Raw genomic sequence first — 16,865 nt, forward strand, 5'->3', positions numbered from 1 at the left:
AATTCTGGGTCTCTATTGCCTCTCTAGCCTTCTTTCCCTGTGGCCCTCAGTACCGGTTTGTGGAGGTGGGCTGCCTCAGAGCTGGCTCTCCGATGGTCACTCCCTGGTCCGATCCCCAGGTTCCAGAAAAACAACTTCCCCCTGCAGTCTCCCAGGGTGTCCCCAACTGGGTGATCCTATGTATTGGGCTTAGTTATCAGAAGCAAGTAAATGAAGAGGAAAAAGCCCAAGTGTGTGAACAGTGGGTCTGCACGCAAGTCTAAGCAACCTGCACACCTTTGAAATTCTTAGGCTGTCCCTCCGTGTCAGATCAAAATGGGTTGCTTTTTAGAGATCCCTTCTGTTAGCAGCTCTGAGGACCCCCTTCCACATTCATGGATCACACTAGCCCCAACAGCCAAGGACTTTTCTAACCACAGACTTCCCCGGTCCTCCAGCTCCCACAGTGCGCGTGTTTCTCTCTCCCACCAGGACCAGAGACCTCACCTTATCCCCGGTGAGATCTGACCTTTCCGTGGTGGGGAGTGAAGAGCTCCTTTAAATCCATGTGTTTGCGCCAATTGGGGACAGATGTTCTGGGGCTCACAGCTGTTTGGTGGTTGCTACAGTTGTGGATTTTCAGGCTTTTGTTAAGATCCACTTTCCCTTTCAAGATGGCGCAGTTTCCCCGTCCGAGCCAGTAGCTCCAGGAGGGAACCCAGCCACAGTGGGGGCTTCCCCGTCAGGGGAACCCCATCTAGCAGTCCCACACCTTCTCCTGGAGTTTAGCTGTCCCTTAGCTTGCTGGCAAACACTCCCCATGTGACCCTCAGCTGTTCTTTCTTTCTGCTCCAGGACAAGGCTCGGAACATGTCTGTCTATTCTGCCGCCATTTTCTCGCTCCTGTCTCCATTTTTTGCTGTAACATTTCAATTGTAGATCCAATTGCTTTGCTACCCAGGTTCTTTTGGGGATGGTGCTACAGGTGTGATCTGTCAGTTCTCCTGGGCTTGGTAATGTAGTGTAGCTCCCTACTTGAGCTATTGGGGTTGTCTTGATGTAGGACTGTGAGCTGGAAAGGTGCAACTGCAGTGTCTAGAAGTCAGCAGCTGTGGAGGGGGGTGTCCCAATTTTTGCTATCTTGCACCCTTGATTGAAATCAAGCGTGTCCAGCGGGGACTCACAGGAACCATCTTTTGGGGTGATGGGGCTCAGGGGGCCTGCACTCTGTACAGGCGTGACTGTGGTGTCCAGAGTTCTGTTGTTGTGGGTGGGAAGACTCAGCTTTTGCTGCTGTACCTGTGGTGGATAGACACATGCTTCTAGTGGCGACTCACAGGGGCATCCACAGTGCTTTTACCAGCGAGGCACACTGAAGCACTCTGAAGAGCCCTGTCACTGAAGCCGCATAATTGAGGAGTCTGTGGGCAGGTATCCAGGATGAGTGAATTCAGAATTTCTACTGCCGGTGGGGAGTGTGTCCCTGTTTGTCCATGATCACACCCAGCGAGAGCTCACAGCCACTCCCACAAGCGCTCTGTGGATAGATGGGCTCAGGGTGCCTGCCCCTTGGAAATGCTAGAATGTGGTGGTGCGTTTGATGGTGCAGAGCTCTGATACACTCAGAGGGGCCCTGGCACTGAGGTTGAGCAGCTGGAGTGACTGTGGGCAGTTATTCAGGAAGAGGGAATTCAGAATTTCTACTGCGGGGCAGTGCACCCTTATTTGTGCAGAATCACACCCAGCAGAGTCTCACAGCAGCTCCCCAGAGCACCCTGTGGATAGATAGGCTCGTTGGAAATACACGACTGTGGCAGTGCATTTGCCGGCGCAGAGCTCTGACGCACTCTGAGGGGCCCTGGCACTGAAGTTGTACAGCTGGGGTGTCTGTGGGCAGTTATTCAGGAAGAAGGAATTCAGAATTTCTACTGTGGGGCAGCGTGCTTCCCGTGGCTCCTATGCGCTGCCTATGGAATGGTGTGCCCTGGATGCCTGTGCGCTGGAAATGCATGAATGAGATGTCCAGAGTTCTGCCACTGGGGAGGGGAGAAGTTGCACTTACTGCTGCTGAATCAGTGCACCTTTGGAGGTGGAGGTCCCAGGGTCCGCGGGTCTGCAGGTGGGGCAGCAGGATTTTGGCTGGAGTGGCTGCTGGGTTGCAAGCTATTCCAAGGCCTGTCTGGGTGGTGGTTCTGATTAGTTCCTAGAAAAGGCCATTCTCCCCTTCAAGATGACATTGGCTCTGGTTTAGATTTCTATGAGCCTCTAGACACAAAATTTTCATCAACTAGTCAATATACAATCTTATAGTATGTGTTTTTTGTTGTTTAAATATACTTTATTTAATATATTTTTGTTCTTTAGCATTAAACTTTAACAGCATTGTAACATGTCTAATGAAGCATATCTAACGAATTTTTTCTGTAAAGCTTATCACAATGTTCTCACACTTAGGAATACTGGGAAAGACATCATAGCTATGTATTAGAGACATTTTAAATAGCAACATAACCAACAAATATAAAAATAACCAACAAAAAGCACAAGCATGCAAAGACCTGACATCAAAAAGGACACCTGTTTAAAGTATGAGAGTTGAAACAAGAAGGTAGAGTGTGACCTCCTTCTACCTAAGCTGAGAACATGCACATTGGGCGACTCATTTTGCACTCCTATGAGTGTTTCCATGAATGACCAAGAAAGTGCTATGAGTATTGAATTCCAGTTTACAAATGAAATTTTAAAAGGTTTTTAAAAATATATACAAACTACAATGGTAATATATGTACTCATATAATACCTTAATAAAAAAATTAATATATATATATATATATATATATATATATATATATATATATACACACACACACACAAACTAGAGGCCCGGTGCATGAAATTTGTACACGGGGGGGGGGGTGTCCCTGAGCCCAGCCTGCACCCTCTGCAATCTGGGACCCCTCCCACAATCCAGGACTGCTGACACACAACTACTCGCCTGCTTGCCTTCCTGATCGCCCCTAACTACTTCTGCCTGCCAGCCTGATCACCCCCTAACCACTCTCCTGCCATCCTTATTGATGTCTAACTGCTCCCCTGCCAGCCTATTTGCCCCTAACTGCCCTCCCCTGCAGGCCTGGTCCCCCCCAACTGCTCTCCCCTGCAGGCCTGGGTCCCTCCCAACTGCTCTTCCCTGCAGGCCTGGTCGCCCCCAACTTCCCTCCTCTGCCGGTTTGGTCACCCCTAACTGCCCTCCCCTGCAGGCTTGATCACCCCCAATGCCCTCCCTTGCAGGCCTGGTCCCTCCCAACTGGCCCTCCCCTGCAGGCCATCTTGTGGTGGCCATCTTGTGTCCACATAGGGGCAGGATCTTTGACCACATGGGGGCAGCCATCTTGTGTGTGGGAGTGATTGTCAATCTGCATATTACTCTTTTATGAGATAGGATAGAGGCCTGGTGCATGGGTGGGGGCCAGCTCATTTGCCCTGAAGGGTGTCCCAGATCAGGGAGGGGGTTCCCTTGGGGTGTGGGGCGGCCTGGGCGAGGGGCCTGTGGTGGTTTTCAGGCCAGCCACGCCCCCTGGCGACCCAAGTGGAGGCCCTGGTATCTGGGGGTTATTTATCTTCTACAATTGAAACTTTGTAGCCTGGAGCAGAGCCAAGCCTTCTGCTTGCTCCGTTGCAGCAGCCATTTCTATTGGGACTTAAGTATCTTCTATCATTGAAACTTTGTAGCCTTGAGTGGAGGCCTAGGCTGGCAAGGGCAGGCGGAAAGCTTGACTTCTTCCATCAATGGGGAAATCCAAGCCTCCCTCCTGCTCTCTGTGGCCGTAGCCATCTTGGTTAGGTTTATTCACATATTCGCTCCTGATTGGCTGGTGGGTGTAGTGGAGTGATGGTTAATTTGCATATTACTCTGTTATTAGATAGGATAAATTTAAGCACTGTTGTAGCAATGTTCCACATTCTCACTGGTGAGTTGGTTAGGTTGTGCCACATGATGTAAAGCAGATTATTATTTGTGGAGGATACAAGGTAATGGGTACAGGATGACCTCAAGTCAGTACCAATGCTGCAAGTCAGCACTCTCACAGGGATGGAGTTTATTTCCAAAGTATATAAAAAGGTCTGCACAGAGCAGAAAACACTTTTAAAACCATGCTAAAAGACAAAAGAGTGGAAAGTAAAAATAATGGATGTGATTTATTTTTTCAATACATAACCCTAAACTGTAGCGTTTGAATTTTTGCAGTAAATATACAAATAGGTGAGGTAGACGTGTAATCGCTGGTGTGGATTAATAGTGTGACCCATCATTATTTCACTTATTTTTTTGTTTGTTTTTTTTAGTTCACTTGTTTTACTATCAGCATAGAGAAAAATAGTCAATTCAAGTATGACTAAGATATTAAAATGGTTAAACTAGAATTGGATGTTTCAGTACTATCTCCTGAAACTCTACTTTTTACTGGAATGTAAGTTGAATTTTAAAAAAAATCAGCTTCTAAGGTGTCAATTTCAGTGTCCAGTTAAAATGTGAAATATTCTAATTTTTCAATTCATTGGGCATGTAATATTTTAATTTTCTCTTGATATGTTGACTAGACCCTACAACTTTAAATAGCTATACTAGAGTAATAGGTAGAAAATTTAAGGGTAATAATATTATATGATACTCAATTCTAGTTTATAACAAATAAGAAAGAAATATTAAAGAATGAAGAAAAATAATTAAAAATAAAGAAACACTACGGATGTGATTCTGTCAACATATATATAATTTTAAACTAATTATGGATAGCAATTTGTTTAGATTAAGTTCTTTACTGACCTAATATAAATTAGTTTCTATCTTTGTAAAAAGTTTAACTTACTAATCATTTATTAACATCTACTGCATGCATGATTAATAATCATATTCCTCTTGTGGACACAAGGACTAATAAGCAGTCCAGGTCTGTTGAAGGCAAGCCATAGCCCTGTTTGGGTAAGTACCTGTACTCAATAAACTCTTAAATTCTATATAAATGGTATTTAAAAAGATATTCTTTGATTCCCTCTTTCAAATTATTCCTTGGTCTAGGACAAGCCTACAGCAAATAGAAAAGGAAATGGTAAGCAGAATTTGCTTCTCGGTTTCTGTATTAAAAGACTAAAGGCCTGGTGCATGAAAATTCATGCACTGGAGGGGTGTCTCTCAGCCCGGCCTGCCCCCTCTCACAGTCCGGGACCCCTCAGGGTCAGGGGGTGACCTGGTGATCAGGGGAAGGCAACATCTCACCTCTGCTGCTGCCACTGCCAGCAGTGCAAGCCTCGGCTGTCCCTGGTTAGCTGAGCCATCTGAGGCTTGCCTGCACCTCGGGCCAGCCCTGGGTGGCTGGGGGGCTGAGAGGACTGGGTGCCACCATCTTGTGGCTGTGGGCACCACCATCTATGAGGTCAGGGCAGTCAATTAGCATATTCCCTCTTTATTGGCTGTGGGTGCTGCTATCTTTGAGGGCAGGGCAGTCAATTAGCTTATTCCCTCCTTATTGGCTGTGGGTGCGACCATCTTTGCAGCAGCATGAGGTTCAATTAACATATTCCCTCTTTATTAGATAGGATAAGAGAAGAGTTAAGCTTTTATATGTAGAAGACACCTACTTGACAATTTCAAAGAAGGTGAATGGAAATATGGAGTCCATTAAATCACTAAAATGTTTTCCAGTTTGAGGAATTATGACACATGGCAATAATGTAGAAGCTCTGGTAATGAGAAATCTTATACATCTTTTTCTAAGATTTGACTGTTTAGGTCACACTTTCTATAATAATGTTTTTAATGTGGAATTATTAACCAATGAGCATGAAGTTTCAGTTAAGCAAAATAAATATGCTCTAGAGATCTGGTATATAACATGGTATGTGGGGTCAACAGTAATGTATTGTACACTAAAAATTTTATTAAGAGAGTTGATCTCATATTGTGTTCTTACTACAATAAAATAAAATAAAGAATAAAACTGTGAGATTAACTAATCACAGCTTTTTGCTGCTTGACAACATTCAGAACATAAATACCTAAAAGGACACCCAAATGGCCTGGCCAGCATGGCTTAGTGGTTGAGCATCCACCTATGAACCAGGAGCTCACAGGCTTGATTCCAGGTCAGGGCACATGCCTGGGTTGTGGGTTCAATACCCAGTGTGGGGCGTGCAAGAGGCAGCTGATCAATGACTTTCTCTCATCATAGATATTTATATTTCTATCCCCCACCCTTCCTCTCTGAAATCAATTTTAAAAAATTCTGAGAGCTCTCTCCTCCTGTCGCCCAAGATGCCGAAGGGGAAGAAGGCCAAGGGGAAGAAGGTGGAGCCGGCCCCTACTGTCGTGAAGAAGCAGGAGGCCAAGAAGGTGGTCAACCCCCTGTTTGAGAAAAGGCCCAAGAACTTTGGCATTGGACAGGACATCCAGCCCAAAAGGGACCTCACCCGCTTTGTCAAATGGCCCCGCTACATTCGGCTGCAGCGGCAAAGGGCTATTCTCTACAAGCGGCTGAAAGTGCCGCCTGCCATTAACCAGTTCACCCAGGCCCTGGACCGCCAAACAGCTACTCAGTTGCTGAAGCTGGCCCACAAGTACAGGCCTGAGACCAAGCAAGAGAAGAAGCAGCGGTTGCTGGCCCGGGCTGAGAAAAAAGCTGCCGGCAAAGGGGATGTTCCCACCAAGAGGCCTCCTGTCCTTCGAGCAGGGGTGAACACGGTCACCACCCTGGTGGAGAACAAGAAGGCGCAGCTGGTTGTGATAGCGCACGACATGGACCCCATCGAGCTGGTGGTCTTCCTGCCCGCCCTGTGCCGGAAGATGGGGGTCCCCTGCTGCATCATCAAGGGCAAGGCCAGGCTGGGGCGTCTCGTCCACAGGAAGACCTGCACCACTGTCGCCTTCACACAGGTTAACTCGGAGGACAAGGAAGCTCTGGCCAAGCTGGTGGAGGCCATCCGGACCAACTACAACGACAGATACGATGAGATCCGCCGCCACTGGGGAGGCAACGTGCTGGGTCCAAAGTCGGTGGCCCGCATCGCCAAGCTGGAGAAGGCCAAGGCTAAGGAGCTGGCCACTAAGCTGGGCTAAGTGTGCACTGTTGAGTTTTCTGTACATAAAAGTAATAAAAATTCTCCTCAGCCAGCGGGGGAAAAAAAAATTCTGAGAATATTCTGAGAAAAATTTCTTGAGATACCAGAATATAAATTAAATTTTTTATTAATTAAGCCAAATATAGAAATGTCTAATTGCCAAAATATTCACTCTACATGGGGCCTCCAAGATTATATTTTCTTTATCCAATCTCAGTAAGCACTGGGGGCATGCTATAGAATTAGAATGGGCTGTCAGCAGTTATCACACATACCATTAGATTGTCTTCTCAAATACCCTGATGTGTCTCTTAGCTGATGTAATTTTACTCTGCACAGAAAAGTCTTTTCAGGATCCAGTAAATAACAAGACTTAGCACATATCTTCTAAACATAGGGTAAAATGCAAAACATACCTGAAAGTAAAATAATTTCAGTTTTTAATTTAAAAAATTTGCCTTCTTTTTCATCTTAATTCTCAATCCTGTAAAAATTTAAAATTTCAGACATTTTTGGGGGTGGGGGGCGTGGATAACAGACTTTGAGTTAAGTAAAATCCTCAGGAAAACAAAGTTCAATGTCCTGAGTTTAAAATATGCTCTGGAGTTTCCAGCTTAAAAACGTCAAAGAAAGAATGTCTCCCAGTAGGTAGGGAAGTGACAGGTGTGGTGTGCAGATCTGGAACTGGATTTTGGCAGCTTTCTTTCCTAGACATGGGAAATGGATTCTTTCCTATAGTGAAAATGTACTCAATGAGAGTCAGCCAAAACCTTAGAAATATCCAGTAAGTGCAAGCACATACTCTTGACTATGTAATGGTTTGTTGAAAGAATTAGGGGAATAACAATTTAGTTTCTCACTGTGCAAACATAAATTTCAGTTGAAGAACTTTCTCAAATTTGGTTGCAGAATACCAACCGTGACCGGAAACATGCCCAGAATTTTCCCTTTTTTAGGCATTCTCATTATTTGGAGGTGTTTTAATTGTAGCCATGTGGTTAATATTGAATTTTGCATGTGATTCATATTGAATTTGGCAAGTCATATAGTGATTAAAGACTGGAATGTTTTGACAGCAGGGTGAGTGAGCATGAATATCAGTTTCCTTGTAACTCCCCATGATAGGGAGAGCCTGGCAAATGACTAGGTTCTGGTCTGGGGGTCTTCAGCATCAGTGCACAAGGCTGAAAGGACTGACAGTTCTCACCAAGACAGTACCCGGGAATGGCAGATACACTGACCAGTTCCATCACTTGCTAGTCTTTCCCTAGTGTTGTTTTTCTGTAACAAAATGGAAACTGAGTTTTTGCAACCTTGGAATGTAGGTATCAGATTAGTTCAGGTCAAATGAGGGGCTTGAATACAGCCTCATATAAAAATATATATATGTATTTACATATACATATACTTTCTTGTGAAGAGATATTACATTGTTAAAGTTATTATATTGGTGAGCAAAACTTAAGAATGAGAGAATTACATAGTGTTCTAATTCCTATTCATTTTTATCCAATTTCAAGCAATCATTTAGGTAATTGTTTTATCAGTTTTTTTTCTACTTTTAGCATAAATTAAATTTTATTTTCATTTAACTTATGTCTTTGTTAATTATATAATACTATTTTGTTGGTGCTGATTGATTTTCAGGGCTTTAGAAAGCATGGTACTAAAAACTTCAGGTTTAAAATTAACGCTATTTACAAGGGAAAGGAATTATTCTACAAGTTCTTTCCATGTATGTGTGAATAAATTTGTTTCCAGTTAACATTAAAATTTTTTTTTCAGTAGAACTAGTATGTTCTAAGTGTGGTTGAAGCCATGGAGTACAAAGCAAAGAAACCAAAATGGAAAGTTCAGAGAAGGAACATAATAAACTTGTGATAAAAGAAGTAAATATTATTTACAATATTAAAATACATATCATATATAAGACAAATTTTGTTGACTTGATGTGTAGTTGTATGCACTGTGAGGAAAACTCAAATTTTTAACCTACACCTTTTGAATATTTTAGGCTTGATATAAAATATCCTTAAGGTGCATCTCACTGAAACAGAATTATAAGTATACTAGGGTCCCAGTGCACAAAATTTGTGCATGGGGGGTTCCCTCAGCCTGACCTGCACCCTCTCCAATCTGGGAACCCTCAGGGGATGTCCTACTGACGGCTTAGGCCTGCTCCCTGTGGGTCTCTGCTCTCTGCAGACCTGCCTGCTTGATGCCTGCTCTCTGTGGGGGCCCTGCGGGGGACTGCTTGCCCCTCATTGCCATGGCCAGGGGCAAGCAGGGCCCTGCTGTCTGCTCACTCACTGCGGGGAATGTTCCCACCCTGCCCCCAGCCACTTGTGTGCGTGCCGGCTGGAAGCGCCTGGGTCCGGGGATGTTTCCACTCTGCCCTTGGCTGCTCCGCACCTGTGCACATAGCCCCGGAGTGGCTGGGGGTTGTTCTGGGACCCCAGCCATTCTGGGCCTATACGCAGGCCTATAGGCTCGGAGTGGCCTGGCTCCCAAGGATGCCTGTCCCCGGGATGCAGTCTATTTGGTGCCGGAGCATGTGCAAGTGGCTGCCAGCCCCCAGCCTCTCGGTGCCTGTGTATGCAAATTAACCCACCATCTTTGTTGGGTTAATTTGCATACGTACTCCAATTTCAAGCAATCATTGGGAGCTCTGAGCCTGATTGGCTGGTGGGTGTCACGGAGGTACAGTCAATTTGCATATTTCTCTTTTATTAGTGTAGATATTGCATAGGCTAAATTGACAATTTGGAAAAAAAATTTTTATAATTTTGTTTTATCAATTTTCAAAATAGTAAGATGGTGCCTAAGCAACCTTCAATGATAACTAAATTGTGTGTGTTTTGGTATCATTATGAGCTCATATGTATCTTTTTTCAAGTAGACTTCATATCCTTTTACTGCTGAACTAGAGGCCTGGTACACGAAATCCGTGGACTGGGATGGTGTCCCTCAGCCCAGCCTGCATCCTCTCCAATCTGGGACCCCTTGGGGGATGTCCGACTGCTGGGGATCCACAGGGATTGGGCCTAAAATGGCAGTCAGACATCCCTCTCACAATCCGGGATTACTGGCTCCTAACCACTCGCCTGCCTGCCTGTCTGCCTGCCTGATTGCTCTTAACTACTTATGCCTGCCAGCCTGATTGATGCCTAACTGCTTCCCTGATGGTCCGATCACCCCCAACTGCCTTTCCTTGCCGGCCCAATCGCCCCCAACTGCCCTCCCCTGATAGACTGATTGCCCCCAACTTTCTCTCCTGCAGGCCTGGTGACCCACAACTACGCTTCTCGGCCTGACTGGTCACCCCCAACTACCCTCCCCTGCCAGCCTGATTGCCCCCAACTGCCCTCCCCTGCTTGTCTGTTTGCCTGCACCTGCCTTCCCCTGCTGGCCATCTTGTGACAATATGGGGGCAGCCATCTTGTGGTGATGTGGGGGCACGAGGACTACCTAGGCTTTTATTAGTATAGATGATATTCCATTGTATGAATATTCTGCACATTGTTGATAGTTGTTTGGATTGTTTTGGTTTTTCAGCTCTTATGAGTAATGCTTCTATGAATATCCATGTACAAGTTATTGTGTGTACTACTATAGCTTTATTTTTCTTGGGTTCATAACTACTTTTGAAATTCTTAAGTTATATGATAACTCTGTTTAACATCTTGAGGAAACTGTTTTCCAAAGTGGCTGTCTATTTTACATTTCTAATAGCAATGACTAGGTTTCCAATTTTCCAGTTTCTCTACATCCTTGCCAATGTTTGTTATTGTCTGCCTTTTTTTTTTTTCATTAAAGCTACTTTCTTTGTAAGTGATAGAACTGGTTTTGATTTGCCCCAACAAAATGATAAATGATGCTAATTGTCTTTTATTGTATGTTTACTACCAATTTATATATCTTGGTTGCAGAAATATCTATTCAAATATTTGGTCCACTTTTGTAATTGTATTGTATTTTATTGAGTTGTAAGAGTTTTTTATAATCCTTTATCATCTGTATGACTTTCAAATATTTTCTCCCAGTCTATGGGTTGTCTTTTTATTTTCTTAATGATGTCATATGAAGCACAATATTTTTAACTTTGATGAAGTTCAGTTTATTTATTTTCCTTTTATTTCTTGTGTTTTTTTGGTGTTGAATATAAAAAATTATCACTTTACCCAAGATCTTGAGGACTCACTCCTGCATTTTCTTCTAAGAGTTTTATAATTTTAGCTCTTACATTTAGATATTAAATCAATCATTCTTTCAAGGAACCCTAGACCCTGGTTTCTTTTAGTGGCAAATATTTAGAGACTAGGTGGTAGGGGTACAGACTGCTGCAGAGTTTTTATGACTGGTTTTCTCTCCACTGGAAGTAAGTAAATAAATAAATGTGAATTTGGATTAATACTTATATTTCAAAATTAAGATTATATATATGTATTTAGTGTCTATTACTTTATAACTTTATCTGCTTTCTATATCTCAAAATTATGGTTTCCAATATTAAAATAATTATCTATTTCATTTATTTTTAAATATACCTATAAAGTTTTCAAAATTAAAATAATAAAAAAGGAATATTAGCATAAGAATACTGCATAAAGTTGAAGATTTTTATATCCTAACCCTGGCATCTGACCTGAATGGGAATTGAACTAGCAATGTCTTGGTGCATGGATTGACACTCAACCAACTGAGACACACTGGCCAGGGCTCAGTGGGTAGAGACAGGCAGCCAGCAGGTAGAGATAGGTAGAGGCAAATCTTAGGGTACCTAGACCTTTTGCTGACCTGCCCCCAGACCAGTGCTTGTAAAAACCAGGCTTGGTATACAGATGGTCCTTCTTACATGCAACCAGGTCCAGCAGAGATAGCCACACACTGTGGATTTCTTGTAGCTCTAAATAGGTTGCCCAGGGACAGTCATAGACAGCATCTGACATTGGCCTGCACCAGAGTCCCTCCCCATATGCCCAGAACCAACACACACAGTGGCCAGCTCCAATAACTTCCAAAGCAGTATATCCAAAGGGAGATCTAGGCAGGCACCAGATCCTGCTGAGACAAAGTTCTGCTTTATGTTGTCAGCATCTGCATAGAAGCTCACATGCTATAGTTGGTGTTGAGTCTCACAATAAGCCAGCCTGTGGGTCAATTCAGCATGAATGGTCCAATATTAATCAAGACTCAATTACAACAGAAGTGCCCTCAAAAGACATTCCTAGAGCAACCATGTCAGGTGACCAAGGAGAATGCACCACTGGACCCTGTAGAACACCTACTACATAAGACTATACCACCAAGACTGGAAGTCATAACAGATTTACCTAATACATATAAATAGACATAAAGATACAACTAAAATGGGGAGACAAGGAAAAATACACCAAATAAAAGAACAGGAGAAAGCTCCAGAAAAAGAGCTAATTGAAACAGAGGCAAGCGATTATCAGATATATAGTCCAAAGTAATGGTTATAAGAATTCTCTGCACCATTAAAAAGAGACTTAGAAAAAAAATAAAAAGAGACTTAGAAACCATAAAAAAGAACAGTCCGAAATAAAGAATACAGTATCTGAAATTAAGAATACACTGGAACAAATAAATTATAGGTTGGATAAAGCAGATAATCAAATCAGCAAGTTGGAAGACAAGGTAGAAAAAAAATACCCAATCAGAACTGAAAAAAAAAATTAAATTAAATTTTAAGAAATAAGGACAGTTTAAGGAACCTTCAGAACAACATGAAGTATAACAGCGTCTACATGATAGGGATACCCAAAGAAAAAAAGAGAAAGTAAGAATCAAGAACTTTTAACAATAAAGAAAAGAAATTTTTAAAAGAACATTTTTGAAGAATTAATGACAGAAAACTTCCTTAACCTGGTTAATGAAAAAGACACACAAGTCCAGGAAGCATAGAGAGTCCCAACAAGATGAACCCACAGAGGCCTATATCTAGACAGTTAGTTACTTTTACAAGGGAGCTCCCATAAGACTGTCAGCTTCTTTCTCAACAGAAACATTTCAGACAAGAAGGGATTGACATGACATATTAAAAGTAATGAAAAGAAAGGACCTACAACCAAGACTACTTTACCCAGTCAGTCTATCACAGTGATGGTGAACCTATGACACACGTGTCAGCACTGACACGCGTAGCCATTTCTGATGACACACGCCTCTGAGGCGGCCGCATGCCAAGGATGAAACATTTGCTGCTCCTGAGGATGAAACATTTGCAAAATAGTGTTTTTTCCTCAAAGTGACACACTACCCGAGTTATGCACAGTTTTTTGGCAAAGTTTGACACACCAAGCTCAAAAGGTTGCCCATCACTGGTCTATCATTTAAAATTGATTGAGAAATAAAGAGCTTTTCAGACAAGAAGAAGCTTAAAAAGTGCATTACCATCAAACCAGTATTATAAGAATGTTAAAGGGCTTTTAGAAGAAGAAGAAGAAGAAGAAGAAGAAGAAGAAGAAGAAGAAGAAGAAGAAGAAGAAGAAGGCAGATGAACATAGTTAAAATAATGAAATGGCAATAAATACATACCTATCAATAATCACTTTAAATGTAAATTGGTTAAATGCTTTAAGCAAGAGACACAGGATAGCTAAATGGATTAGAAACCATATATATGCTGTCTATAAGAGATCCACCTCAGAACAGAGGATACACATAGACTAAAAGTAAAAGGATTGAAAAGATATTTCAGAAAAATGGAAAGGAAAAAAAGTTGTGGGAGCAATACTTATATCTGACAAAATATACTTTAAAACAAAGGCTATAGTAAGAGACAAAGGAAACTACATAATGATAAAGGAATCAATCCAAAAAGAGGATATAACCCTACTATAAACTCCATAATGATAAAGGGATCAATCCAAAAAGAGGATATAACCCTAGTATAAAATTTATGCAGCCAACATAGAAACATCTAAATATGTAAAGCAAATCCTGACAAACATAAAGGAGAGATTGATAGTAATACAGATGTACTAGGGGATTTTAACACCCATTGACATCAATGGATATATCAATCAAACAGAAAATTAATGAGGAAACTGTGGCCTTAAACGGCACACTAGGTCAGATGGATTTAATTGATATTTTCAGAGCATTTTAGCCCAAAGTTGCAGAATATACATTATTTTCAAGTGCACATGGAACATTTTCTAGGATATAACACATGTTAGGACATAAAACAAGTCGGAATAGATTTAAGAAGATTGAAATTATGTCAAGCAACTTCTCTGACCATATGGTTTAAAAATAAAAATCAATCACACACACACAAAAAAAAACACCTGAAAAACATGGAGAATAAATAGCTTGTTTCTAAACAATGAATGGGTTAACAGTGAGATCAAGGAATAAATCTAAATGTACCATAAAACAAACGAAAATGAGAACACTGAGAAATAATACAACCCAAAACCTATGGATACAGTAAAAGCAGTACTAAGAAGAAAATTGATAACATTACAGGCCTACTTAAAAATAAAAGAAAAATCCCAAATAACAACCTAACTTTACACTTAAAGGAACTAGAAAAAGAACAACAAACAAATCCCAAAGTGAGTAGAAGAAAAGAAATAAAGATCAGAACAGAGATAAACAAAATAGAGTCTAAAAAAATTACAAAAGATTAATGAAGCAAAGGGCTTGTTCTTTGAAAAGATAAACAAGATTGACAAACCTTTAACCAAACTCATAGAGAGAGAGAGAGAGAGAGAGAGAGAGAGAGAGAGAGAGAGAGGACCCAATTAAATAAAATCAGAAATGAGAGACATAACAATTGACACCAAAGAAATACAAAGGATTCTAAGAAAATATGAACAAATATATGCCAACAATTTGAACAATCTGGATGAAATGGACAAATTCCTCGAGATATACACTTTCAAAACTGAATCAGGATGACTCAAAGAATCCAGACAGACAGATTACAACATGTGAAACAGAAGAAGTAGTAAAAAAAAAAATTCAACAAACAAAAGCCTTGTACCAGATGGCTTCTGTGAATTTTACCAAACCCTCAAAACAAACAAACAACAACAACAACAACAACACACACACACACACACATACACAAACTAACAACTATTCTTCTCAAACTATTTCAAAAAATTCAAGAGGAGGGAAGACTTCCAAGCTCATTTTATGAGGTGAACATTGCCCTAATTCTAAAACCAGATAGAGATACTACAAAGAAAGAAAATGGTAGATCAATGTCCCTGATGCACATAGATGATCAAATCCTCAACGAAATATTAGCCAACCAGTTTCAATAATAAAATATGAAGATCATACACCATGATCAAGTGGGATTTTTTTCTAGGGATGCAAGGTTGGTACAATATTAGTAAATCAATAAATGTGATTCACCACATAAATAAAATGAAGGCTAAAAACCACATGATTATATTAATAGATGCAGAAAAGCATTTGATAAAATCTAGTGGACATGATAAAACCTCTCAGCAAACTGAGAATAGAGGGAACATACCTTAACATAATGAACGCCAAATATGAAAATTCTACCACTCAGTGGTCAAACACTATCAGAGTTTCTCTTAAGATTGTAAACAAGAATTGGGATGTCTGCTTTTACCACTCTTATTCAACATAGTCCTGGAAATTTTAGTCACAACAATCAGACAAGAAGGAGAAATAAATAAATAACATTCTGAGGTGACTCAGGTTGGACATTAAATAAATGTTATGCTATGACTTTTTCTCTGCCATTGACCTCTCCCCAGTGACCCACTTGCCCTGGCACATGCCCTCACACCCCTACTGTCTGTGTCCATTGGTTATGATCATATGCATGCATACAAGTCCTTTCGTTGATCTCTTACCCCCTCACCCTCCCCTTCCCTCATTGGACAGTCTGTTTAATGCGTCTATGTCTCTGGTTCTATTTTTGTTCATCTGTTTATGTTGTTTATTATATTCCATAAATGAGTGAGATCATGTGATATTTATCTTTCTCTAGTTATTTTGATTAGCATAACGCTCTCCAGTTCTATCCATGCTATTGCAAATGGTAAGAATTCCTTCTTTTTTACAGCAGCATAGTATTCCATTATGTAGGTGTACCACAGTTTTTTTTTTAATTTTTTATTGAGGTATTATATGTGTACATATCTTACCATTACCCCCCCACCCCACACCCACACTTGCCCTCACCCCCCAGAGTTTTGCGTCCATTGTTTATGCTTATATGCATGCAAACAAGTCCTTCATTTGATTTCTTATCTCCCCCCCCCTCCCTAACTTTCCCCCTGTAATTTGAAAGTCTGTTTGTTGCTTTATTGTCTCTGTATCTATCTTTTTGTTCATCAGTTTACAATGTTCTTTATTATCCATAAATGAGTGAGATCATGTGGTATTTTTCTTTCATTGACTGGCTTATTTCACTTAGTATAATATTCTCCAATTCCATCCAGGTTGCTGCAAATGATGAGAATTCCTTCTTTTTTATGGCAGCATAGTATTCCATTGTGTAGATGTACCACAGTTTTCTGATCCAGTCATCTGCTGACGGGCACCTAGGCTGTTTCCAAATCTTAGCTATTGTAAATTGTGCTGCTATGAACATAGGGGTGCATATATCCTTTCTGATTGGTGTTTCTAGTTTCTTCGGATATATTCCCAGGAGTGGGATTACTGGGTCAAATGGGAGTTCCATTTTCAGTTTTTTGAGGAAACTCCATACTGTTCTCCACAGTGGCTGCACCAGTCTGCATTCCCACCAG

At 41.3% G+C, this 16,865-nt stretch overlaps 1 protein-coding gene across 1 annotated transcript; it reads left to right on the plus strand.

Annotated features, from left to right (window-relative positions):
* Nucleotides 1–6,278: 6,278 nt before the first annotated feature.
* Nucleotides 6,279–7,148, plus strand: LOC307097306 (large ribosomal subunit protein eL8-like). The gene has a single exon (XM_079767304.1). It carries the CDS (start codon nt 6,293–6,295, stop codon nt 7,091–7,093), a length of 801 nt encoding a protein of 266 aa, XP_079623430.1. The 5' UTR covers nt 6,279–6,292; the 3' UTR covers nt 7,094–7,148.
* The last annotated feature ends 9,717 nt before the right edge of the window (nt 7,149–16,865 follow it).

Source organism: Cnephaeus nilssonii, assembly GCF_951640355.1.
Source record: "Cnephaeus nilssonii genome assembly, chromosome: 3".
Taxonomy (NCBI): Eukaryota; Metazoa; Chordata; class Mammalia; order Chiroptera; family Vespertilionidae; genus Cnephaeus; species Cnephaeus nilssonii.

Excerpts from the sequence above, each read along its gene's own strand:
- LOC307097306 (XM_079767304.1), top strand. The coding sequence starts at position 6,293 with ATGCCGAAGGGGAAGAAGGCCAAGGGGAAGAAGGTGGAGCCGGCCCCT.